At 35.1% G+C, this 27,479-nt stretch overlaps 1 protein-coding gene and 1 long non-coding RNA gene across 2 annotated transcripts; both read right to left on the bottom strand.

Annotated features, from left to right (window-relative positions):
• Positions 1-868: 868 nt before the first annotated feature.
• On the bottom strand, positions 869-11,895 carry LOC142167374 (uncharacterized). Its single transcript, XM_075227538.1, has 2 exons — positions 10,561-11,895; positions 869-913 (listed from the first exon to the last, which is right to left on the bottom strand). The coding sequence occupies exons 1-2, from the start codon at positions 11,893-11,895 to the stop codon at positions 869-871; spliced, it is 1,380 nt and encodes a 459-aa protein (XP_075083639.1).
• A 9,656-nt stretch (positions 11,896-21,551) lies between these two features.
• LOC107806222 (uncharacterized) lies at positions 21,552-23,019 on the bottom strand. The gene is made up of 2 exons (XR_001652605.2): positions 22,879-23,019; positions 21,552-21,913 (listed from the first exon to the last, which is right to left on the bottom strand). It is a non-coding gene; the product is annotated as an uncharacterized LOC107806222 (long non-coding RNA).
• Positions 23,020-27,479: the final 4,460 nt, after the last annotated feature.

Below are 27,479 nucleotides of genomic sequence, written 5' to 3'. Positions count from 1 at the left end.
GGGACTGTTTATGATTTCATCATTTTTGCTCACCTTTGCATTTTTCCTCTGTTTGAAAACTATTGAAAAATATCTTTAAATGATTTTTACTGGAACTGGGTTTAAACGAGATGTTTTGATTCAAATCCTGATTTTAAAGGCATATGGTATTTTATTGAGATTTCCTGATATGAACGTTATATGCTTTATTGCTCGTCACTACTGCTCAGTCTTTATTTATTGTTGTTACTTACTGAGTTGGCGTATTCACATTACTCCCTGCACCTTGTGTGCAGATCCAGGTGTAGCTGGACACGGTAGCGATTGTCGATTGTTCTGATTGCAGATTTTTTCGGGGATAGCAAGGTAGCTGCCTGGCGATCGCAACCCTGCTCTTCTCCCTCTTATCTTCCTCTAGTTGTATTTAGCTATTTTCCAGGCTGAGTTAGCCTTGATATTGTTAGACAGATTGTAGTAGATGCTCATGACTAGTGATACCCCGATATCGGGCTTTTCCTTCTGTACTTTTATTTTGATTGAAACTCCTTTACGAAGGTTTTTATGTTAAATAACATTGAAATTATCTTTGAAATGAAAATATCGGTTTGTTTTGGAAATGAGTCGGCTTGCCTAGTTCCACGATAGGCGCCATCACGACAGGGGTTAGTTTGGGTCGTGACACATGGTATTAAGGTTGCCAAGTTTGGCGAGTTTTCTACAGTTACTTTCACTAACTAACTTATTGATAGATGAAAGACCCTCCTTGTCCGTCATCATCCTGGGCTCGACGAAGGTAGGGGGTACAACATAGCAAACTAAACCATCATGCTTTGATTGCTTAGCTCCTTCCTGTGCCAGCAAGTAGGCTATTTCATTTCCTTGTCTAAAGTTATGCTGGATCACCAGTTCCTTCCCCTTCTTGGATATCAACCACCTGCAGAATTGTAAAAGAAAGTTGTAAGAGGTGTTGCCTTCCTGTAATAGTTCAATTACCTGGGTTGAATCGGTTTATATCTCGCACAGCCATAAGTTATGTTGAAGGACCAATTCTAGGCCTTTAGTTAGGGCCATAGTTTCCATATGGGTACAAGTTAATGCTTGTACTCCTTCATGGAAACCCAGGATGCAGTCACCGGCACTGTTTCTTATGACTCCACCTATGCCTCCATGTTTCTTTTGAAAAGCTCCATCTACAGTAAGCTTAAACCAACCAGCACGTGGTTTATGCCAATGTAACGATCCGACTTGTCGTTTTAAGAATTAATGCCCCATTCAGTGACCTAAGGTCTCTAGCAGCTTCACAATATGTATTATGACCCGCGGGTGTGGTCGATTTTGATTTACTGAAGATTCAGAATTTAAATTAAAAGAACAATCCTTAATTTGAAGCTTAAATGGAAAGAGTTGACCGAAGAGTTGACTTTTGAGTAAACGACTCCGGAATGGAATTTTGATGATGTTAATAGCTCCGTATGGTGATTTTGGACTTAGGAGCGTGTCCGAAAAATTATTTGGAGGTCCGTAGTGAAATTAAGCTTGAAATGCCGAAAGTTAAATTTTTGGGAAGTTTGACAGGAGAGTTGACTTTTGAGCAAACGACCCCGGAAAAGAATTTCGAGGATGGCAATAGCTTCGTATGATGATTTTAGACTTAGGCTTATGTTCGGATTTGGATTTGGAAGTCCGTAGGACAATTTGACACATTTTGACGAAAGTTGGAAAATATAAGATTTTGGAAAAGTCCGACCGAAGGGTAAATTTTTTATAACAAAGTTAGACTTCAATTACGAAAATGGGAATAGCTCCATTAAGTCAATTATGACTTGTGTATTTGAAGTCATTCCGGATTGATTTGATATGTTTCAGCGCAAAATATAGAAGTTGGAAGATTTGAAAACTTATAATTCGATTCGATGCGCGATTCGGAATTTCGACATTGTTTGACGTGATTTGAAGTCTCGACTAAGTTCGTATTGTATTTTGGGACATGTTAGTATATTTGGTTAAAGTACCGAGGGCCTCAGGTGGATTTCGAAAAGTTAACGGAGTTGATTTTTGGATGAGATAGCTGCTGAAAATTTCTGTTGTTTCTGGGCAGCAGCTATTTGTTTCGCTTCTGCGGATGTTTGATCGCAGAAGCGAGATGAAGCTCGCAGAAGCGAAATCTGGACAGGCTGGACGTTGGTCGCAGAAGCGAGGGTCTGGGCGCACCTGCGACAGGGCAGGTGCGGAAATAAGCACGCAGAAGCGGAAGAAGGCAGCTGGGCATGTCTTCGCAGAAGTGATCGTTTTGTCGCAGAAGCGACATCACGGATGCGTATTTTCTTCCGCAGATGCGAGCTCTTGTTGGGCAGTGGACATTGGGACTTCGCAGATGCGCATTTTGGCTCGCAAAAGCGAGTCCGCAAATGCGCAAATCTGTCCGCAGAAGCGGAATTGGGCAGAAACATAAAGGACCAAAAATGGTCATTTCGCCATTTTTTATTGGATTTTTGGAGCTCGGTTTTGGGGCGATTTTGGAAGAGTTCTTCACGACTTCGACCTGGGTAAGTATCCTATATCCAAAAGTGATTATATTTCATAAATCTATGGTTATATTCATCGTTTAATTCAGATTTAAATGGAAAAAATCAAGATTTTTACAAAATCTTCCAAAAATAAAAATTTAAGATTTGGAGGTCGAGTTGTTATTGGAATTCGATAAAATTGGTATGGTTGAACTCGTATCGAAATCGGTGTTCGAATTTCATAAAAATTATGTCGGGTTCCGAGGGGAGAGCCTTGCGTTGACTTTTGTTGACTTTTTGGAATAAATTTTTAAGTCGACGTATTATTATCTGAAATTGTTTCCGACTAATTTTAATGGAGTTATACAATTAATTTGGATAGATTTGAGCTGTCCGGAGGTCAATTCAAGCAAGAAGACTATTTTGGAATGTCGGCCTAACTTCAAAAAGGTAAGTGTCTTGCTTAACATCGAGTTGGAGAATTACACCTTAGGCATTGAGTCTTATGTGCCATTTGTGAAATGTGAAAAGCCGTGTACGCGAGGTGACGAGTCCATACTCGGGCTTATATGTGCAAATTTTTATTGGATTAAATTCTTAGGCACTATTGTGTAGTAAATTGGGTGATCGTGGATAATTATTAAATCATCTATTTGCCATGACTAAATTCTTGTTGTTGAATTTATTTTTATATGACAATTTGATGAAATTACTACTTGTATATTTATGTGAATTCCGCGAGTTTGATGGTTAATATTTCTTGGAATTTAATTTCATTATGGATTTTCTATCTGCAAATAATTAATTAAGCAAGGTTAAGAAGAAGTGTTAATATAATTATCTAAATTTGCATTAATGAAGGCTTTGCTTTATGTTGATTTATTTCTATCTCTATCGATTATTTTTGGGTGTTATATACATTGTGTGGAGCCTTGGACTATTTGTTGTGAAGTTAATTGATTTTGTTATATCTTTGAAATTTGGTTGTGGCCATTGAGCAAATTGTGATATGATTTGATTTTGTTATGTTGCCGTGATAATTTCTCGTGTAAATTATTGTATTGTGTGAGTTATTATTTTAGGGAGATAATGATGGCATTTCACTGTTGATATTATGTGGGTATAGGGGTGATATTTCACTGTTGTTGTGTTTGTTGGAATATTGTCGGGGCGGAGCGATAAGGGTGGCTATAGTAGCGATAAGGGTGGCAATAGGAGCGATAAGGGTGGCTATTGATATCGTCTGGGCGGAGCGATAAGGGCGGCTATAAGGAGTGATAAGGGTGGCAATAAGAGCGATAAGAGTGGCTATTGTTAGGGACGATATGTGATGATGTGGGGTTGTGGTGTTGATAATTTTCGTGTGATGTTGTGATTTTTTTGTGTTTACTTTTATACCTTGTGCAATTTATTTTGTTGTTGGTAATTGATAACAATCTGATTTATGTTAAAATTGAGAGTATGTGGCTATTTCCAAGCGGTTTATAAATTGAAATGTGAGCACGAGATCCCGTGAGTAAATAATGAGGATATTTAGCACGTGAATTGTCCGTGTAATTGTGATATGAAATGTGGGCACGAGGTGCTGTGATGAAATGATAATGATATTTGGCACGTGAATTATCCGTGCAGTTGTGAGATGAAATGAGGGCACGAGGTGTCGGAAAAATATGATGATTTAATTATGGGCACGAGGTGCCGTGGAAATATGAAAATGGGCTGAGACCCGTGTTTACGAAAAATATGAAAATGGGCTGAGACCCGTATTTTTATGATTATGAAATGAGGTGTCACATAGTGACTTTTTAATTGAAAGAATTATATTAAAAATATTTATTTGGAAGGACTTTTATTCAAAAAGAATTATATGAAAGAATTGTATTTGAAAGATATTTATTTGAGGAAATTATATTTGAAAAGATTTATTGAAAGAATTATATTTGAAAAATAATATTTGAGAAAACTACATTTGAAAGAGAGTTATTTGGAAGAATTAAATGTGAAGGCTATTTATTTGAAAAACTTGAATTAATTGGGCTTACATGTATTTATTAATTGTTGAGTGATATTTATGGTATTCTTGTTGTCTTGCTGCGCATACCATTGGTTGTTTTATCCTGCCCTTGTTGCTATCTGCTTCCTAGTATTTTGTATATTATATTGCACATGTTATTAGACTAGTGAGTGTCTTGACTGTACCTCGTCTCTACTCCATTGAGGTTAGTTTTGATACTTACTGGGTACCGACCGTGGCATACTCATACTACACTTCTGCACATTTTTGTGCAGAGCCAGGCTTTGAAGATAACGGACTTGAGCAGAGTTAAAGCGGGATCATAAGGATTCAAGGTAGAGGTACTCGGTCGTCGCAGTCCCTTGGAGTCTTTTCATTTCATTGTACTGTTAACTTGTAATCAAATAATATTGTATATTTAGTCCTCGTGATCGTTCTATGTATTCAGTTAGAGTTTGTGACTCAGTACTACCAGTCTTGGGAGGTTGTATATTCATATTTGTTCCGCTGTTAGTTTTGATTACTTATTTAATTCAAAAAAAATGGCTTAAAAATGTAATAAAAATCGGCTTACCTAGTCTTAGAGACTAGGTGCCATCACGACTCCCCTGGTGGGATTTTGGATCGTGACAGCCAATTAGTGTTACATGTATTCTTTCTTGAGGGACAACTTTATCTACTGGTTAGGAGAACAAATTCAATAGCTTGTTTGATGAGTAAGGGGATAGAAATGTGATTATAGGTATTGTTATCAATATAATTATTCCTATTTAGCCAAAGATTTCAAATAGCAAAAGGGAATAATTGAGACCAAGTAATCAGTTTAGAAGGTATGATAGGATTAGAAAATTTTAATTTATCGATCCAAAGGTGATCCTCAGACTTTGGTCAGTTGATGCTTAGCTTAAGGTATTGCCAAAGATTTTTTGCTATAAAAAAGTGAATGAAAATATGGGGGATGTCCTCAATATCGTTACGACAAATAGTACAAATTTGGTCAACATTCATTCATATATGGTGAAGATAGAATCTGCAAGGTAGTCTATTATGGAATCATTTCCATATAAGGAATTTTAGTTTATCCAGGGCCCAATTGTTGTGGTTAATAAGGTCCTTGATGGTTAAGGATGAGTTTTTTTGTTAGGGGACCTTCAATAACATTTCTACGGCAGGTACTATATATCAGGGATCCATTTGGTATCCCAGATGCCTAGGGATGAGTTATGACCTATGTACCACAATGATCCTTTAATGCAATAATGTCAACCCTTGAGAATACTTTTCCAACAAAAAGATTGATGCTTTCTGGAAGAAAAGATGTAAGATTGCATGAGAACTCTTGCCCATGGGGCGTGAGGAAAATTTAGAAGTCTTCATGCTAGGCTTGTAAGGAGAGCTAAATGTTTTGATTTAGCTTTCCTAATACCAAGGCCACCTTTGTTCTTATCACGGATAATAGTGTCCCAATTAAGAAGATGAAGTTTTCTTTTAGAATCATTAGAACCCATAAAGTCTTTTTGAAGTTTGTCAATGGTTTATGAACCTTATATGGTAGAAGGGTATATTGCATTACATAATTAGGTGTAACACCCCGGAAAATTTCAAAGTGTTTTAAGACCATTAAGAAGATTTACATGTACTAATTATATTAATTCGGGTATGAACAAGACTGATAATTTAGATATCAATTGATCATGATAATATATGTATGAGGTACATTAAGAATGGTTTATGGTCTAAGAAGAGTCTTAAGGCTAAGTCAAGTTGAAAATTATATGATGGTATAAATTTTCAAGTGAGTTCACACAAGACCTAACTTCAAATGAGCATAACTCTCAAGATATGACGAGTTATATGGTGTGCAACCTATCAAAAAGAAAGGTATATGTGTCTGGTTTCTAATGCTTTAAACCGTTTGTCATTTGGAGATTCCTACAAAAAAATATGACCTTTTTACTAAAGGGTGGTAGAACAGCTACGCGAGTCTTGCGTAGCCTACACAACATAGTAGCGTAATCCAACAACTTTCAATTGAAGGGGAATTGAAGTCCACCCTGCATAGCCTTTATGCGTAGCCTACGCAGGAGGCTACGCGGCTTCAAGGGTTATTTTCAGAAGCTGAAAACGTGGGTTTAGAGAGAGACTGTGTTCGTTCTTCATCTTGGAATGGATTTCTAGAGAGAAAGAGGAGCTCTTCCACTATGGATACACTTCAAGGTAAGTTATTTTGGCACAAGATGATTATATAACAATTAGTAATAACACTAACATTATTATGGATCAAATTCATAAGAAATGGGTTGAATCTTCAAGAACACCAAAAAGAGGAAAAGTGAGATTCTTCCACCAAGAGGTAATCCCTTCTCTTCACAAGATGATTATATAACATCAATTAGTGATAACACTAACATTATTATGGATCAAATCCATAGGAAATGGGTTGAATCTTCAAGAATACCAAAAAGAGAAAAAGTGAGATATATATATATATATATATATATATATATATATATATATATATATATATATATATATATATATATATATATATATATGTGTGTGTGTGTGTGTGTGTGTGTGTGTGTGTGTGTGTGTCATATTGGAGTATGGGTAGCATGTTTATTAGTTTTATTTGAAGTTATAATGGGATATTGTATGAACCCTAAGGGTGGGTCTTGAGAATATCATTTTTGGGTAAAGAAGAAGATGAATAGTGGTGAATTGATATAAATACATATGTCTTGAGTTTCTAATGATTCCAATAGACTTGATAACTTAATTGATGAACGAATTTAATTGGGAATCACCATTTGGTTAAGATACAACACTAGTTCTTAAAATGGACGTTCTTGAACCTAGAGTTTTGTTGGAGAAGACAATGAATAGTGACTTGATGATGTTGTCTAATTAACATAGTATTATTTATACATGCTTTTACTAATAAGGTTTGTAGGACTGTTGAGCTCAAATAATTAAGGATTGGGTTGTGGAGTGAAGGAAATCTTGTAGAAGAACCTTGTAGCCAAATTTGCACACATAGTGTTTGATAAAATGCTCAAATGAGTTGAAACCTTGAATATCTTCCTAAGTTGTGTTCAATTTTGTTATGTCTCAAAATAGATTGGGATTGCTAGAATTTTTGGGACGTTGTAGTAATTTACGGAAAGCTCAACGCGAGGTATGTTGGCTAAACTACTCTCTTAGAATTAAATTACATGATGTTCCCATAAGTTTCAAGTATGGTTGTCTCAAGTTCCTTATTCTATGTTGCGAGTTATTCCCAATAAACTCGATTGTCCTGAATAGGCAAAGTGTCAAGAATTATGTATTCAAAACATGTTTTGAATGTTCCTATCACATTATATTATCATTTGGGAATGTGTTCAAGAATGATATGTGTATTAAAATGCTATGTCTTTGAGTCATGTTTCAAGCGAGGGTTATGGTGCCAAATTGTGTGGGAAAATCTCAATATGCTTAAGACTCTTAATTGCTCATATGTGTACTTAAAGTTTTGATTGAAAATGTCTTATTGTTGATAATCTATAAGGATGGTTGGAAGTGAAACAAGTGAAATGGGGATATAAAGTGTGGCAAACGTGCCAAGAGTGAAAGTTATACTTGTGGCCAATGGTGCCAATAAAATGAGATGATGTGAGAAAGATTATGAAATGAACTTTGATTCAAATGTTCCAAAAATTGACTTCGAAAATAGAATTGCCTAAAAGCTTATGAACTCAAGTGATGATTATATGTGGTTGTTTTAACTAATGATATGCTTTGTAAGTAGTTTCGATGTGTTTTGCGTTCTTACATATTCGTGAGTTGAAATTGTGTATTGCCGTTTTTGGGGGAAAGTATTTCAAGAATAAATTATGTGTTACTTGTTTATGATTTTAACTTGTGCATCGATTGCCAAATGATTTTACTCCATTTCTTGAAAAGAAATCCATTGTGTTTAAAGTCTTCATTACTAATGAACCTAAAGTTGTGATTTTTGGAATACTATATTTGTTGATATTTGTGATAATGATCCATGAAAGGGAAGAAATGAAAGTGTGGAATATGAAATGCGGTCATTGTACCATGAATGAAGAATCATATGTATGGCCAAGAGAGCCAATGAAATAATGATGTTGAAAGTTGTTGAAAGTGTCAATGAGGCTATATACAATATGAACGGTTATGAGGTAAATGCATTTGTATTGTTGTTTCCTTGGTAAGCAAATCAAAAATATTTTTGGGAGTATCGATAGTCACTGAGGAAGGGTAGGTTGAAATAACCTAACCCCGAAACTACACGTGTCGGTGTAGGAGTGGATTGTGATTATTATCCTTATTTGGGATGAGATTGATGTGATAAAATTATTCCCCTTAATTGAGATGAGATGATTGATAGAAATGGATGATGTCGATCCACAAGACATTGTGATGAGATGTCCTAGCCGATCGGGTCGTGATCGGACACCATGTCGCACACATGGTGGTGATTGTGCTGGGAATTGTAATTGTGGTTAATGTCTCGGATGAGATGGCCTAGCTGATCGGGTCGTGATCGGATTACGTACTAAAAGTACGGTGGTATTGGTATTATGAACATTGGTATTGTGAACGGTGATATTGTGAACAGTGGTATATCGGTGCCAAAGATCTCCCAACCAAAGATAATATTATCTTCGTATCTTGAAAATTTCTATGTTTTAACTTGGCATTTGATTATCATTTATTGTTGATTATTGTTTCTATGATTTTCCCTTTCTTACATTAGCATTCTATTTTGAAAGAGGACAGTTATCTTTACATACTAGTACTATTCCATATGTACTAACGTCCCTTTTGCCGGGGGCACTACATCTTCGATGGATGCAGGTGGTTCATCATCGGGCAACTTTGGTCCTCGCTAGCAGTCACTCTCTATTCAACAAGTTTTGGTGAGCTCTACTCTATTTTGGGCTTTATGTCATCTTACGTTGTATTATGTACTATGAAGTATAGCTGGTGCCTTATTGCTGACACTTCCATACCTCTCTTCTTTTGTACTTAGAGGCTCCATAGACAGGTTGTGGGTGGTGTTTGATGTGGAAAATTGAACTAGAAATATTAGTATTTGGCAAACATATTTTTTATTATATCTATAAACTTGTAATACCTTAAAAATTATGAATGAAGTTGCTAATGGATATGAAATGGGAGTTGTTAATGAAATATTTTTAATATTTGATTAATGGAGCTCATCTTCTCTTTATTCATGGATGAGTTTAGGTAGAAGGAAATCTAACAGGCTTGCTCGGCCGGGTTCACTCGGTTGAGCGCCGGTCGTGCTTCCCGATTTCGGGGCGTGACATTAGGAATGCTAGCAAGAGTAGAAGATGAGAGAGTAGTTCGACCTGCCATATTTATACAATTAATCTTCCAATTGGCAAGGCGATTACGCATACTGTCAATAATAAAAAGGGAGTCTTTGGATTATGCAAAGGATAAAGATGTAATGAGATATATGGTCACCTTGTCTAATTCCTCTAATGGGATAGAAGAAATCACTTCTTGTACCATTTACAAGAACATCCATACTAGATGAAGTGATACAAGACATAATAAGTTTTGAAAGATTAGGAGGAATTTTAAAGTACTTTAGGGTTCTAAATATGAAAGACCATTCCAATTTATCAAAAGCTTTTTCAAGATCTATTTTTAGGACCATTATATTCTTTTTACTAAAGCTATTTTTGAGATTGTGGATGATTTCTTGAATTAGGATCGCATTGTCACCAACTCTTCTATTTTTTAGAAAACTAGATTGGAATAGACTGATGATCTTGTCTAAAAAGGGCTTTAGTCTATTTGCAATAATCTTAGTGATGATTTTATAAATGGTGTTGCAAAGGCCTATTGGCCGGAAGTTTTTAAGATTATTAGCATTATGGAATTTGGGAATGAGGCATAAGTAAGTGTTATTAATATTATCAGGAATTTGGTGGGAATTGAAGACTTTATGGAAAAAATAAATAACACTTGGCCCGACAATTTTCCAGTATTTTTGGTAAAAGAACGGGTGTAAACCATCTGATCCAGGCATTTTCTATGGTTTAAAGGAGAAGTTTGCATTGGTAATTCACTATCTGAAAGAGGGGAGAGGTCTAAGGAGTCAAAATTGACTAGGTCACTAATGTCATCAGTTTTATTAGTAAGACAGTAGGAGGTTTTGAAGGACTTTACAAAGAAACTTTGTGCATGAGTAAGGATATCTCTTTGTTTATCAATCCAATTCCCTTGGTCATCTTTAAAGAAACTAATGTGATTTCTTCTTCTTCTTCTTCTTCTTCCATTAGAAGCAGTTATATGAAAAAATGTAGTGTTAGCATCCCCATCACTGAGCCAGAAAATTCGTGATCTAAGTCTCCAACAGTCCTCTTCTAGTTTAAAGATATTATTGAATTCTTCCTTAAGGGAGAATTCCAGGTTTTGGAGAAATAAGCTATAAACATAGTTATGAGAATTTTGAATACCCTTGAGACGAGCCAAAATTCTCTTCTTTTTCCTAAAATTGTCACCAAAGGTCTCCTTACTCCAATTGGAGACATTAATTGTGAATCTATGAGTGGCTTCTAAAAGATTAGAATTGAGCCAGTTGTTGCGCACCAAATTAACAAAATCAGAATATGTGCACCAAATATTTTCTGACCTAAAAGGCTTATGAAGTGCTTCATGGGAAAAAGAGTTAAGGTTTAAGAGAAGAGGTTTATGATCAGAATAGGTTTTTGGTAGGTGCGTCACTGTAGCATTAGAAAATAAGTTAGCCCATTCTTCATTAGCAAAGAAATGGTCAAGTCTTTCAATAATTAGACCCTTAAGCCTTTTCCTATGATTTGACCAAGTAAATTTGCTACCTTTGTAACCTAAGTCCATTAGCCTACATTTGTTAATGTAATTCCAAATACTAGATGTTCTAGAAATGCTAACAGTTCTGCCTCTAAATCTTTTGGATGACATGGTAATATCATTAAAATCCCCTCCTACTAACCAACCTCCTTTATAACTATTAGAGATATTGGTTAGTTTTTCCCACATAATATCTCTTGCATGTATATCTATACTGGCATATATAGTGCTTAATAACCAAGAAAAACGAAAAGGGAGTACCTTTATCATTACATGTATCTCCTGACCCCTCCTCGTGAAATTGTTAACAGTGATCAAGTTGTGATCGTAAAGTATGGCCATACCCCCAGATTGACCTTCAACGGGAACTTCAATCATTTCGGTGAAATTAAAATTATTTAGAAGTGAAGCATGTGCTCTCATCCTAGTTTCAAGGAGAGCAACTAGGCAAGGCCTATCAGTATCAACAAGGTCCCTAAAGTTACGATGAAAATCGTCATTGTTCACCACGAACATTCTAAAAGATGATTCTAGTGGATTTCATCATCCTTGTTTGGTGGTTTAGGTTGACATTCATCTCCTCTTCCTCCTCCAAGTTAGAGTTTGGAGTCCTCTTTTGACATGGAATCAATATCGCTGCATGGGTACCTACAGTTGGGTCCCGGGGTGGCCTTATGTCCACTAAGCATTTGAACATTGAGTGAGGGCAGTTGAAGATGAATTTCTTGCTCAACGTCTTCTCGAATAGTAACACTTTTACCTCGTTTAGGTTTGCAAATTCCACACTCGACTCCATATTTAGAGGATTCATTTCTTCCTCCTCCTCTGGGTGATTTCCTACTGGTTCTTGAGCGTTGGGAGAGGGATTGTTTTCCATTTGCATTGGGTTGTTGTTCTGGGCATTTGCATGTTCTGTCGTTGCATGCATGTCCCATGGAATGAATATGGGATTGATTTGGCAGACTTCCTCCGGCAGGAAGAATGGAAGATTCAATAGAAGGTTTAGTGGAGCTTGAGGGTTTGCATGTGGAGGAAGGTTCTATTGGTGTTGCATTGCCTGGATTAGGTTTTGGTTCATGGTTGGAGCTAGTGGTTGTAGCACATTGTTGATCCACATTTGGTTCATGTAGTTGTTCATGCCTAATCTCATCCCTTCCGAGATTAATTGGCAAGGTAAGGGGTACTCTGGATGATCAAAACTGTATCTTGGCCATTGATGTCCATGTTGAAGGAGATTGCATGGCACATCAACCCTGCTTATAGCCAAGATAGGGATTGGTAATGCTGAGGAAGGGGGGTGTAGTATACTGTTGGATTTGGAAGTTGAGGATGAAGTGGGGGAAGATTGTTCATTGTTGGCTGATGGTGGTAACGAAGGATATGGAGAAGTATGTTCCTACTCCTTGATGAAAATAGAAGCCTTGGCATTATTACAAGTAAAAAGGGTTATATCCTATTTTTTTGGTTGAGTGGGATTGATAATAGTCGAGTCCCTAGGTGACTTTATAACATAAGATTCTTCTTGCATTGGGGCAGATTGAGGAAGATTAAGAGGATTAACAAGATCTTTAGTAGATTTTATTTGTGACACTTGGTCATGTAGGATGTCCATTTGGCATTCTTCAGAATACTCGTTTGTCATGGGAATTGGAGAGGCTTTGGAATTAACAGAAGGTGTTGTATCAATGTAGTGGTCGTTAATGTGTGTTATATCCATTGAGTCAGGATTATTATCTAGATTATTACAAGTATGTTGGTTAAGAAAAAGATTTTGATTATTAGGAATTTTAGCTAATGATTGCAAGCTAGGTGTAGTAGGATGCATGCATTTGGCCACATGTATATCTTGGTTTTGGTAGGTGCCATGCATAGTTAACATGTATTGGCTAGAGGAAATATCAACCGGATTAGTGGAACTCGTCTCTCCCAAAACCTTGTGCTGATTCGCTAAGCTGAAAAATTGGTTACTAATCACATGTGGTTTAGTGAGTAATTATCTTTTATCTTTTCCAGATTGATCATGAGTAGATTTTTCCTCATAAATCAGTTTTTGAGTATTTAGATACTTACCTGTTTCAGCATCATAAATCTAACATTGATACCTCAGACTGCTTGGTCATTAATGGATGTTGTTGGTGGACGTGTGTTCTTCTTTTTTGTCCTGGCAAAAGAGATTGTTTTCCAGTCTTCCTCCATTGGCTCATGCTTCTGAACATTAACATGACTGGTTGGATTATCTAGAACTTTGGCAATTGGTTCTTGTTATTTAGCTGTATTTGTAAAATAATTATGGAGAAGATAAAATAACATAAATGTAAAAAAAAAATAGAATTTAATCCGAGCCTACTGAATTCACAGTGTTTCCTTAAGGAATTTAATCCCCTCCTAGTACCCAAGGTTGTGGATTATTTTCTCCCAGGATAGAACAAATTACACACTGGTGTAGCGATACTTCAAACACCAATGTTTCAGCGAACACAAAGATCGGTAGCAAATCACACTTACTGATGCTTTGTTTGTAGTTAAAACAATGCAGAAGAAAGGAGGAGAAATCAGAAATTCGTATGGAAAATCTGAGACAATGGACTGGTATTTATAGTCAATGTTGAGCTCAAACTGAAGAGGTGCAACTCTTCAAATCTGAAGAGGTGCCAACTGTTTCTTCAAATCTGAAGAGGTGCAAACTGTTCTTCAACTCTTCAGATTTGAAGAGGTGCAAACTGTTCTTCAAATCTGAAGAGGTGCAAACTGTTTTGTAAATGTCTTTTACAAAAAGCGAAGGGCATATACTTTTACGTTTGGATTTAATATTAATATTTCGTTTACAAAAAACCGGATATTTAATAACAATTCTGTTAATATTTACTATTAACAAATAAATTTGTTCCAAAAAATTAATCAATCAATCGATCATTTGACCAAATCCAAATCCAAATCCAAATCCGAAGCCGAAGCCGTAGCCGAAGCCGAGCGAGCGAGCAATGACGACGGCGCGAGGCTTGCCTTCTTCTTAACTTTTTAAGAGCTATAAGAAGTGCAATTGTATATATACCCATCAAAATCTTTTCCTCTTCCAATATGGGACAATATCCCTTTGTCAAGAAGGGAAACTCAAATATTTTTAATTTTCCTCCATTTCTTATTCACCCTCTTTTAAGCTACATTTAAGCTTTAAAAAAAAAACCAACAATCCCCCACATGAATGCGAAATGGCTATATCACGGAAATATGCATGAAAAACTATGTGATTCGCAAGCAAGGATTAATTGTATCAGGATAAGTAGGTTTCCCTTTGAACTTTCCGTAGTGAACTTATATCGGATATACTCGGTCAATCGGTAGATTTGATATCTTTGAACCGTCGAACTTTGGTGTATACCTAGACAACCATAAGTCACACAACTAACCCTTAACTGTCTTTGGCTCTCATTGTTGTGTTCGTTTCAGCCATGAACACCGCCTCGTTTAATAAGTGCGTAGAGAATTGGCCTTACAAAATTCTCCTTGAAGCGGCTAGCACTTCACACTTACATAGGTGATTCCTAAATGTGTCATTCCGTAAATACACTATTTGATATACCCCGTATCAAATTTAGAAATCATTAAAAAGCCTTAATGTTTTATCCTTGGTACTGAACATTATCTCATCACGAAAATGGGCCAAACTTTTAGTTGACAATGTTGAACCGTTATTAATGACTTTGTTTGATCTCCTTGAACCTGGATCTTGGGATCTCCAGTCTTCTAGGTAGAGTTACCGCCACAATGGCTTGTTCTCGGCCATAGTCCCATTCCCCTCGATGATTTATCAACTACCTCTCTAGTTAGGCCTTTTGTAAGTGGATCCGATACATTATCATTTGACTTTACATAGTCAATCGTGATAATTCCTCTAGAGAGTAATTGCCTAACGGTTTTATGTCTTCGTCGTATATGATGAGATTTACCGTTATACATCACACTCCCAGCCCTTCCAATTGCAGCTTGACTATCGCAATGTATGCATATTGGTGCCAACGGTTTGTGCCAAAATTAAATGTCTTCCAAGAAATTCCGGAGCCATTCAGCTTCTTCACCGGCTTTATCTAAGGCTATGAATTCAGCTTCCATTGTAGAGCGGGCAATACAAGTTTGCTTGGACGACTTCCAAGATACCGCTCCTCCACCAATAGTGAATACATATCCACTTGTGGACTTAGAATCAGTTGAACCGGTGATCCAATTTGCATCACAATATCCCTCAATCACCGCAGGATATTTACTGTAGTGCAAAGCAAAGTCCTTGGTATGTTCTAAATATCCCAAAACTCGTTTCATTGCCATCCAATGAGATTGACCTGGATTGCTCGTGTATCGACTCAATTTGCTTATAGCACAAGCTATATCTGGTCGTGTACAATTCATGATATACATTAAACATTCCAACACACGAGCAGAATCCAATTGTGATATGCTTTGGCCTTTGTTCTTTGCTAATGCAAGATTCACGTCAATTGGAGTCTTTGCAACTTTAAACCCTAAGTGCTTGAATTTTTCAAGTATTGTCTTAATATAATGAGATTGTGACAATGCCAGACCTTGAGAAGTCTTATTGATCTTAATCCCCAGAATTAAATCAGCAACTCCCAAGTCCTTCATATCAAACTTGCTAGTTAGCATACGCTTAGTCGCATTTATGTTGGCAATGTCATTACTCATTATCAGCATATCATCCACATATAAGCAAACAATGACTATGTGATTTGGAACATTTTTAATGTACACACATTTATCACATTCATTTATCTTAAAACCATTTGACAACATTGTTTGGTCAAATTTCGCATGCCATTATTTGGGTGCTTGTTTTAGTCCGTAAAGAGACTTAACAAGTCTACATACCTTCTTTTCTTTACCAGGAACCACAAACCCTTCAGGTTGTTCCATGTGGATTTCTTCCTCCAAGTCTCCATTTAAGAAGGCCGTCTTAACGTCCATTTGATGAATTTCAAGACCATAAACTGCAGTTAATGCTACTAACATTCGTATGGACGTAATTCTTGTAACCGGAGAGTATGTATCAAAATAATCAAGACCTTCTCGCTGTCTATACCCTTTGACTACAAGTCTTGCCTTATATTTATCAATAGTGCCATCATCTTTCATTTTTCTCTTAAAAATCCATTTAGAACCCAGAGGTTTATTTCCAGGAGGAAGATCCAATTCCCATGTATGGTTATTCAATATGGATTTTTTATTTCACTATTGACTGCCTCTTTCCAAAACAATGATTCCGAAGAAGACATAGCTTCTTTAAATGTTTGAGACTCATTTTCCAATAAGAAAGTCACAAAATCTGGTCCAAATGAAGTAGACGTTCTTTGACATTTACTACGTCTTGGATCTTCCTGATTAAATATACTTTCTTTTGTTTCTTCTCGAGGTCGTTTAGATCCTTCACCAATCGACTCACATTCCTTGTTATACGGGTATATATTTTTAAAGAATTCAGCATTATCTGATTCTATAACCGTATTATTATGAATGTCGGGATTTTCTGATTTATGAACCAGAAATTGATATGCTTTACTATTGGTCGCATATCCTATGAAAACACAATCAACGGTTTTTGGTCCTATTTTTACTCTTTTGGGTTTAGGAATGTGCACTTTTGCCAAACACCCCCACACTTTAAAATAATTCAAGTTGGGTTTCCTTCCTTTCCATTTTTCATATGGAATGGATTGTATTTTTCTATGGGGTACTCGATTTAGTGTCCGGTTAGCCATAAGAACGGCCTCCCCCCCCCCAAGTTCTGTGGCAAACCAGAACTTATCAACAATGAGTTCATCATCTCCTTTAATGAACGATTCTTTCTTTCTGCAATCCCATTGAATTGGGGTGTGTAAGGGGCAGTTGTTTGATGAATTATTCCATATTCTAGACATATTTCTTCAAAAGGAGATTCATATTCGCCACCCCTATCACTTCTTATCATTTTAATTTTCTTGTTACGTTGCGTTTCAACTTTATTTTTGTATTGCCTGAATGCATCTATTGCTTCATCTTTACTATTAAGTAAGTAAACATAGCAATATCGAGTACTGTCGTCAATAAAAGTTATGAAATACTTCTTTCCACCTCGAGATGGTATTGACTTCATATCATAAATATCTGTGTGAATTAAGTCTAAAGGATTTGAATTCCTTTCAACTAACTTATAAGGATGTTTAACATACTTAGATTCCATACATATTTGACATTTTGATTTGTCGCATTCAAACATAGGCAATACTTTCAAATTAATCATTTTTTGCAAGGTTTTGTAATTGACATGACCCAAACGTATATGCCATAATTCATTTGACTCAAGTAAGTAAGAAGAAGCTGAAATTTTATTATTATTCTCAATAACCATTACATTCAGCTTAAAAAGGCCCTCAGTGAGGTAACCTTTTCCTATAAACATTTCATTCTTACTTATTACAACCTTATCGGATACAAATACACACTTAAACCCATTCTTAACAAGAAGTCCAGCAGAGACTAAGTTCTTTCTAATCTCGGGAACATGAAGGATATTGTTCAAGGTCACCACCTTACCAAAAGTCATTTTCATAAATATCTTTCCAGATCCTTCAATTTTTGCCGTTGCAGAATTTCACATAGAAAGCGTCTCTTCGGGTCCAACAAGAGCATATGTAGCAAATGCTTCTCTAACAGCACAAACATGGCGAGTGGCTCCAGAATCAATCCACCACTCCTTAGGATTTCCTACCAGGTTCCATTCAGAAAGTATAGCACACAAGTCATCGATATCTTCTTGCTTTTCAACCATGTTTGCATGACCCTTCTTCTTGTCTTTCTTTGGAGCACGACAATCTGCAGATCTGTGTACAGCTTTTTCACAGTTGTAGCAATTTCCGTTGAACCGCTTTTTGCTTGGGTTGCTTTTCGGTCCATAAGCCTTCTTCCTCTTTCTATCCTCAACAATATTTGCTCCCATTATTGTTGAGTTTTCACGTCCTTTCTTTTCAGCAGCTTTATTGTCCTCTTCGTTTCTCAACCGAACAATGAGATCTTCAAGGGACATCTCATTTCGTTTGTGTTTCAAGTAATTTTTGAAGTCCTTCTACAAAAGAGGCAACTTTTCAATCATTGCTGCAACTTGGAACGCTTCATTGATGACAAGACCTTTAGTGAAAATTCTGTTAGTAGAAACAATATTATTAATACTTTCAACATTAGTATTAATTTGACTTATACCTTCAGCAAGGAGATCGTGAATAATCACTTGCAATTTTTGGACTTGGGTAATAACAGACTTGCTATCTACCATTTTATAGTCCAAAAATTTAGCGACAACGAATTTCTTTAACCCGGCATCTTCCGTTTTGTATTTCCTTTCAAGCACTATCCACAGTTGTTTTGACGTCTCCATATTACTATAGACGTTATACAGATTGTCCTCTAGTCCACTAAGAATGTAATTCTTGCATAGAAAATCAGAATGCTTCCACGACTCAGTCACGAGAAAGCGTTCATTTTCTGGAGTTTCATCGGGTAGAACAGGAACATCTTCCGTAATGAACTTCTGCAGACTTAAAGTCGTCAAGTAGAAGAACATTTTCTGCTGCCAGCGCTTGAAGTCAATCCCGAAAAATTTTCTGGGTTTTTCTGCCGGTGCCAATGCCGGTGTTGTTCGGCTTGTCGATGCGTTGGAAGTTACCATAGGAACAGTCTGGTTCCCATTGTCATTCTTTATTTCTGTAAAAGAATAACACAAACAAACGTTAAAATCACGTAGATTTTAATCTCCGCTAGAGTAAAAAATCACACAGGTTTTAGTCTCCAGAAACAGTGAATATAACACAAATACAGAAAATATTAAATTCCTTAAGCTTGTTATTTAGCTGTATTTGTAAAATAATTATGGAGAAGATAAAATAACATAAATATAAAAGAAACAGAATTTAATCCGAGTCCACTGAATTCACAGTGTTTCCTTAAAGAATTTAATCCCCTCCTAGTACCTAAGGTTATGGATTATTTCCTCCCAGGATAGAACGAATTACACACTGGTGTAGCGATACTTCAAACACCAATGTTTCAGCCAACATAAAGATCGGTAGCAAATCACACTTACTGATATTTTGTTTGTAGTTAAAACAATGCAGAAGAAAGGAGGAGAAGTCAGAACTTCGTATGGAAAATCTGAGAGAATGGACTTTTCGGATTTGAAGAGGTGCAAACTGTTCTTCAAATCTGAATGATTTAATATTAATATTCCGTTTACAAAAAAACGGATATTTAATAACAATTCTGTTAATATTTACTATTAACAAATAAATTTGGTCCAAAAAATTAATCAATCAATCGATCATTTGACCAAATCCAAATATCCGAAGCCGAGCGAGCGACGACGACGGCGCGATGCTTGCCTTCTTCTTAACTCTTTAAGAGCTATAAGAAGTGCAATTGTATATATACCTATCATTTTTCCTCTTCAAATATGAGACAATATCCATTTGTTAAGGAGGGAAACTCAAATATTTTCAATTTTCTTCCATTTTCCATTCACCCTCTTTTAAGCTACATTTAAGCTTTAAAAAAAAACAGTTCTTTAATGTAGTAGTGACATTGTAGGGCAACATGGCCTAATCTCCCGCAATTCTTGCACAATAATTTTTCTCCCTCATAACAGATATCCTGCTTATGAGATCCAATAAAAATAAAAGGTTTAACTGGTTTGTCCATAGGGATCTCCACACATAATATCGCATATCGCCCCCTTAATGTAGGGGACGTGCAAGCATCAACTTTTAACAGCCTTTCTATGGTATTGCCAATCCTTTGTAGGATTATGCTATCGTAAAATTCAGTAGGTAGCTGGGGAAAACGGACCCATATTGCTATGGAAAGAGGCTTTGCCTCTGAGGCAACGAAGTTAGCTTCCAATTGTTGAATTGTGATCATTTGACGGATTCTCGTTTGTCATAATGTTGGTTGAAATATCCGGTGGCTTTGGTGGAATTGTGGTAGTTTGGATGATGGAGTTTTGGGGGCTGTTGTCATCTACCTTTTTTAAAAGCACGTTATGTTAAGTAGTAAAAACCTAGAGATTTTACCTAGCAAGTTAAAATTCATTGTAATTTAGTTTCTATGGATCCAATAATAAGGCATCAAAGGACTGTTGTATGACTACATTTCTTCATTTTTTAGCCAATTATACTTTTATCTGTAATTGTTCTAATTAGTTTATAAAAAATCTTTCATAATGTTTAATCTTAAAGTTTTGTATGCAATGATATATGATACACGCGCAAAATAAGACTAGTGTATTTAAATTATATATATATATATATATATATATATATTATTATAAAAGCACGAATAATTTATTAATATGATTTAACTTATTATAGCATGTAACTTACTATTTATTTTTTATTACTTATAACACGTTATTTAATGCATAGAACTTATAAGAATTGTTTCCATTTCATTTGTATAATATCGTTTGATTAACTACAACGTTTAAGAAAGACTAGATGGGATTGGCCAGGCTTGCCCGGGCCCAACACTTTGGATTAGAGTCGTGTTTTATTTTGATAAATATTGTTTGATAGCGTAAAGAGTACCATGGTAACTCTTGTTTAAAAAGTATTGATTTTTGATGAAGACAAAAATTACTTGTAAGATCGGTTAACATTTCCCAAGCAGGAGCATTTGCAATACATAAGAAGATCTGTGTTTTACCATTGGAGAGATAAAACTAACATCCGATAGTATTTCCTAAGCAATGAAAAAACATATCAGGATATGAATGGAGTTGGTATCTACTCTGCTGAAAGTATAACAGTGTATACTTGCTAATGGGTTGAGAGTTATTGATCTACATTGTAGTAGAATACAATTCTAGAAATTAAGAGGTCAATATACTCATGCCTATAGTCATTCAACAACAAAGATAACTTGTTGTTGCACTCTTTTAGGTTCTTTTGGTGCAAATATGCATTCCAAATATAAGTATTTCTTACAAAGATATAAAAGAATATTTGTAGTGCATAAAGCAAAAAAGAAGAATAGGAGATCTATAAATACTGCAAAACAGCAGAATAACCACACTATTAACTTTTAATCTGTTTCAATGGTATGTAAAGAAAACTTGCCAAGTTGGTACCCTATAGTTGTAACAAGAAGTTCTTTTCATTAGCCGGACCAATTCCATTCCACGTCTAGAAAAAATTGAAACCTTATATCAGATAAACCATTCAGTTGCATTATAGATCATGCTATTAGCACAAACATGGGCAGCTATTACGCATCTATCATATACATCTTTGGAACCGTCAGCGCAAGCTGTAGTACAATCTGCATATGCTCTTTATATTACGGTTAGAATCATGAGTAGTTCCTAACCGGCCTATCTATTCTATTATGGCCGGCTTGGAGACATCAGAGGAAGACCATCATCTCTATCCGGGTACGATCATAGTTTCATTCATTTGTTGAACCTTGGGGATCACCATTAGCATTGAGGGCGACCAAAGAGCTGTAAAGAGAAAATCAAAGCACTCATAAGTAGACCTATCTTCGATAAAAAACATGTAGGCTACATACATGTCATCACGAGATGAATTACTAGCTGAAAATAGTATACGACATCACACGCTTGAGTAACATTATTTACATCTAAGAAACCACACATAACATATAGTGACAAAACAGAATTAACAATTACAAGAGAAGACAAAAAAAATCAAACCACTGAAACATATCAGCTAGGAAAGAAGTTATTTAATTGGATATATTAAAGAAAAGTGCAACCCATTTTCTGCTGTTGGTACTGCTTTTCCGTTGGAAAAATGAAGGAAGGAGATAGCGAAGAAGCTAAACATGACAGTATAACAATCTAATCTGGAAGTTTAAATATCTACATTATATGCAATGCAGCATATGTTTCATTTATACTTGAACCAACGGTGCTCAGATGCTGCTACTACAACAAATCTATCTTTTTTCAGGTGTAAGAAACAAATTTGTTTCTCTTACCAAGTACATCTGAGTTTCTAAAAACTATCTTTGTACCATAAAAATGATAAACAATCAAATTTACCAATGTTATTAATCGATAAAAGAGAGAATTTACAATATCACAACTACCAAAATGACCTTCATAAAATAACCAAAATTCCCAGCACCCATTACCCCAAAATGGATTTAGGAAACTCAAGTTGGAATGAAGAAGCGAAATCCAATTTCAACAACCACTTTGATCTTCCCTTTAAAGAAATTGTCTTTTCAATTCTTATTTTTCTAATGACAACCCAATTGACAAAAAATCATTCTCTCTTGTTTGCAAGTCCTTTTATACTGTTGAATCTTATCATACGAAAATCTCGAAACCCCTAAGATAAGAAAATTTCAGAGAAGGTAAAATAAGACCCTTATGCAGAAATACTAAGGCAAAATTATAAATAGAAGAAAGAAAAAAAATTGTAGAAAATGTAAACTGACCAGTTCACGGGTGTAGCAGTGAAGAACCCAGCGCCAGGTGATTTTAACCTGAGTTTTTCCTTACTTCAACAGGAAACAGAGGTGGTACTGAACAATAGAATATCAAAAGCACTACAAATACGGGCAAACAAAACTTAAAAGGGAAAAACCCACAAAGGTTCGAAGATAAAAACAAAGGAGTGAGAAAGTAAGTAGTAGGAGAGTTTCAGAGACGGTGGAAGCAAAAGTTATGGCCTTAAACGTATTTGAATTTTTGTTTGATTATTATAAGCTTTTTAAAATACTAGCTTTAGAGTTGTTCTTCATATCAATATCAATGGAAGTTTATGTAATGAGTTATAAAATAAATTTTTTAAAGTAAAAGCTTAATAAGAACTATTGATCCTATTAGCCAACTTAATAAAGAAAAAAATTATATCATTCAAAAGTATTCTAATACTTTTACATAACTTCGATACATGAGTTGCGCATTTATTTTAATAGCTCAAATAGTGTAGAATAACATACCAACTTGTCAAATATTATGTAACTATACTATGTTCTCATAGCCTTAAGAAAATAATTTCTATTTGCTCAAAGTACCTAATAAATTTTATATTATTCCCATTGAACTCAAGTTGAAGAATACTAATAATAATAAGATACTTCATATATTGTTAGATATAATTATCATAGAAAGAATTTTATTAGATTAGAAATATTTAAATCCAACAATATTTATTTCTAGAAATAAATAAAATGAGTTAAAATTTGCTTAAATATTATTTTTATTGTTAATGTTCTCAAAATAAGTTAAATTATTTACATTGTTAGAGTATTATTTAGCTGTTAAATAATAATGTAGGATCTGGGATTGGAGCGCAAACCCATAATCTGACATTCGTAGACAACTCTTAAATAAAAATTTATAATTTGAGATTTTAACTAATATTAAAAATATGTTTGTATACTTTTTGTTTCGGTTATATACACTAAATTTATAAAATGTGTGCTTTAGCACATCACACTTATAAAAGTTCTCAAAAAGAAGTTTAGATATTTCAATGCTTCGTTAGTAATCTTCCCTAAACATGTACCCGCTTGCACACCTAAATATTAGGACTTTTTACATTGTTTATATAAGGAAATAATTAATAACAATAATTTTAGCTGACTTTAGAATCCTAAATTTTAGGAAAAATAATCAAATAACTATTTTGTCTAATGTGAACTCTATATTTAAAGGGTAAAAAGGGCGAACGACATTTCGCTAAGGGCCTTCGTGCTTTTAATATAGTATAGATAGTATTGTCTTAAGCGTATCATATTATTTATATGGCTATAAAAATGTATGCTTAAAAATATGAGAAGTTCAAGTAAAGTTAAATTATTTTAAAATTTATAAATATATTATCTTTTTAAAATAGCCTAATAAGAAAATAATAATAATCTTTTTGTTATAAAATAAAGACTGTAAAGTAAAGACAAGTATAGAGAGAAACTGATATATTATTCAAATTTCAAACTTATGTACATAATGAACTGAAAACTCCTTTATTTATAGAAGAAAGGAAGTTGTTGTGTAAGCTGCTATTGCAAGCTGCTACAACAAGCTGTTGTGTAAGCTGCATGTAAGTTGTTTGTAAGCTGCTACTGTACCAGATATAGATAATCTTCTACCGGGGGTAATATTTATCCATAACGGAGTACCAAAATGATAAGTTTCTTCAGGAGGCTTATTTTCAATAAAGTACTAGATAGATAAACATATTTACGGTGGAGTCTCATATGGATAAACTTCTTCAGGAGGCTTATTTCCAATAGAGTACTAGATAGATAAACATATTTACGTCGGAGTCTCATATGGATAAACTTCTTCAGGAAGCTTATTTACAACGGAGAACTAAATGAACATCCATAATATAATATATTTATAATACTCCCCCTTGGATGTTCACTAAAAGATAATGTGCCTCATTAAAAACTTACTAGGAAAAATCCAGTAGGAAAAAAATCCTAGTGAAGGAAAAAGAATACACATATTTAGTAATACGCATTGCTAAATGCCTCATTAAAAACCTTATAAGGAAACCCCTATGGGAAAAAATCTTAGTAAGGAAAAAAAAGAGTACATCGCGTATTTTACTCCCCCTCATGAAAACCTTATTTCAAATATTTGAGTCTCTGCATTCCAATCTTGTATACCATCATCTCAAAAGTTGAAGTTGGCAAAGATTTAGTGAATAAATCTGCCGGATTGTCACTTGAACGGATTTGTTGCACATCAATGTCACCATTTTTCTGAAGATCGCGTGTGTAGAATAATTTTGGTGAAATGTGCTTCGTTATATCTTCTTTTATAAATCCTCCCTTCAATTGGGCTATGCATGCAACATTATCTTCGTATAAAATTGTGGACCTTTTATCACATTCCAAACCATATTTTTCTTAAATAAAATGAATCACTGATCTCAACCATACGCATATCCTACTTGCTTCATGAATAGATATTATCTCATTATGATTTGAAGAAGTAGCAACAATAGATTGCTTTGTGGAGCGCCATGATATGACAGTACCTCCACATGTAAACACATACCCGATTTGAGATCGAGCTTTATGGGGATCAGATAAATAACATGCATCTGCATAACCAATAAGATCTGCACTACCTTTGTTAGCATAAAACAAACCCATATCAAGAATTTCCTTTAAATATCGCAAAATATGCTTAATCCCATTCTAATGTCTCTTTGTAGGAGAAGAACTATATCTTTCTAGTAAATTAACAGAAAATGCTATGTTAGGCCTTGTAGCATTAGCAAGATACATAAGTGCAGCAATTGTACTGAGATATGGTATTTCAGGACCAAAGAGTTCCTCTTCTGGAGGTCGGAACGGGTCCTTGTTCACTTCAAGTGATCGAACAACCATTGGTGTACTCAATGGATGCATTTTGTCCATGTAAAAGCGTTTTAAGACACTTTCTGTATAGGCAGATTGATGGATAAAGATCCTGTCTGCTAAATGTTCAATTTGCAGATCAATACAAAGTTTTGTCTTTCCAAGATCTTTCATCTCAAATTCTTTCTTAAGATATTCAATTGCCTTTTGGAGCTCTTCTGGATTTCCAACAAGATTTATGTCATCAACATAGACAGCAAGTATAACAAATTCAGATGCCGTTTTCTTTATAAAAATACATGAACAAATAACATCATTTATGTAATCCTCTTTCAGCAAATATTCACTGAGACGATTATACCACATACGCCCAGATTGCTTTAAACCGTACAAAAAAATTATAATCTGATTGAGTACATTTTCTGAGTTTTTGAATATACGTTAGGCATTTAAAATCCTTCAGGGATTTTTATGTAAATTTCATTATCAAGTGACTCATACAGATAATTTGTAACCATATCCATTAGATATATTTCAAGCCTTTCACGTAAGGCTAAATTGATGAGATATCAAAATGTTATGGTATCCATAACGGGTGAATATGTTTCTTCATAATTGACTCCATGACATTGTGAGAATCATTGTGCGACAAGACGAGCCTTGTATCTTTCAACTTCATTTTTGTCATTCCTTTTGCGCACAAAAACCCATTTATGACCAACTGATTTTATACCACCAGGTGTTTGGACTACTGGTCCAAAGACCTCTCTTTTAGGAAGTGCGTTCAGTTCTGATTGAATTGCCCCTTGCCATTTTGTCCAATTAGATCTTTGTCGACATTCTTCGACAGATCGGGGTTCAAAATCCCCACTATCTTTCATAATATTACGTGCAATATTATATGCAAAAATATTACCCACCACTATTTTAGATCGATTTAAATTAATCCCATCACCAGTAGAATTTATTAAAAGTTCCTCGCTCACTTGAGTCTTGGGTTTATTGATTTCTTCAGGATTCTCTGAACTAATCAGATCTTAGGTCTCTTCAGGAGATCCCTTCATAGTATAGTTATCATTTGTCGATTTTCTTTTTCGAGGATTTCGATCCTTAGAATCCAAAGGCCTACCACGTTTCAGGCATGCTTTAGGTTTACTAGCTCTCATGCTAGTAGATGGTCCTGCTGGGACATCAATTCGGATAGGCACATTCTCTGCAGGGATATGTGACTTAGTTATCCTATTCAAATCAGTAAATGCGTTTGGCATTTGATTTGTTATATTTTGTAAATGGATGATCTTCTAGATCTCCTGATTACATATAGGGTACGTGGATCAAAATGAGATAACGATGAAACTTTTCACACAATTTCTCTTTTGATTTTCTTTATCTCTCCCCCTAATTGTGGGAAATTTGTTTCATCAAACCGACAATCTGCAAATCGAGCAGTAACTAAATCTCCCGTCAATGGTTCAAAATAGCGAATAATAGAGGGTGATTCAAACCCAACATATATTCTTAACCTTCTTTATGGGTCCATCTTACTGTGTTGTGGTGGTGCTACTGGCACATATATAACACATTCAAAAATTCGTAGATGGGCAATATCTGGTTCATGACCAAAAATTAATTGTGACGGAGAATATTTATTATAATGTGTCGGTCTGAAACGGATAAGTGATGCTGTATGCAAGATAGCATAGCCCCAAACAGTAGCG

The sequence above is a fragment of the Nicotiana tabacum genome, chromosome 12 (assembly GCF_000715075.1).
Source record: "Nicotiana tabacum cultivar K326 chromosome 12, ASM71507v2, whole genome shotgun sequence".
Lineage (NCBI taxonomy): Eukaryota > Viridiplantae > Streptophyta > Magnoliopsida > Solanales > Solanaceae > Nicotiana > Nicotiana tabacum.
This window is presented reverse-complemented; position numbering and strand designations above follow the sequence as displayed.

Coding starts and splice junctions, on each gene's coding strand:
- LOC142167374 (XM_075227538.1), bottom strand. CDS start 11,895: ATGTTCGTGGTGAACAATGACGATTTTCATCGTAACTTTAGGGACCTT. Junction 914..10,560: donor GAAAATGCCTGGATCAGATG/GTTTACACCCGT, acceptor ACAATTCTGCAG/GTGGTTGATATCCAAGAAGG.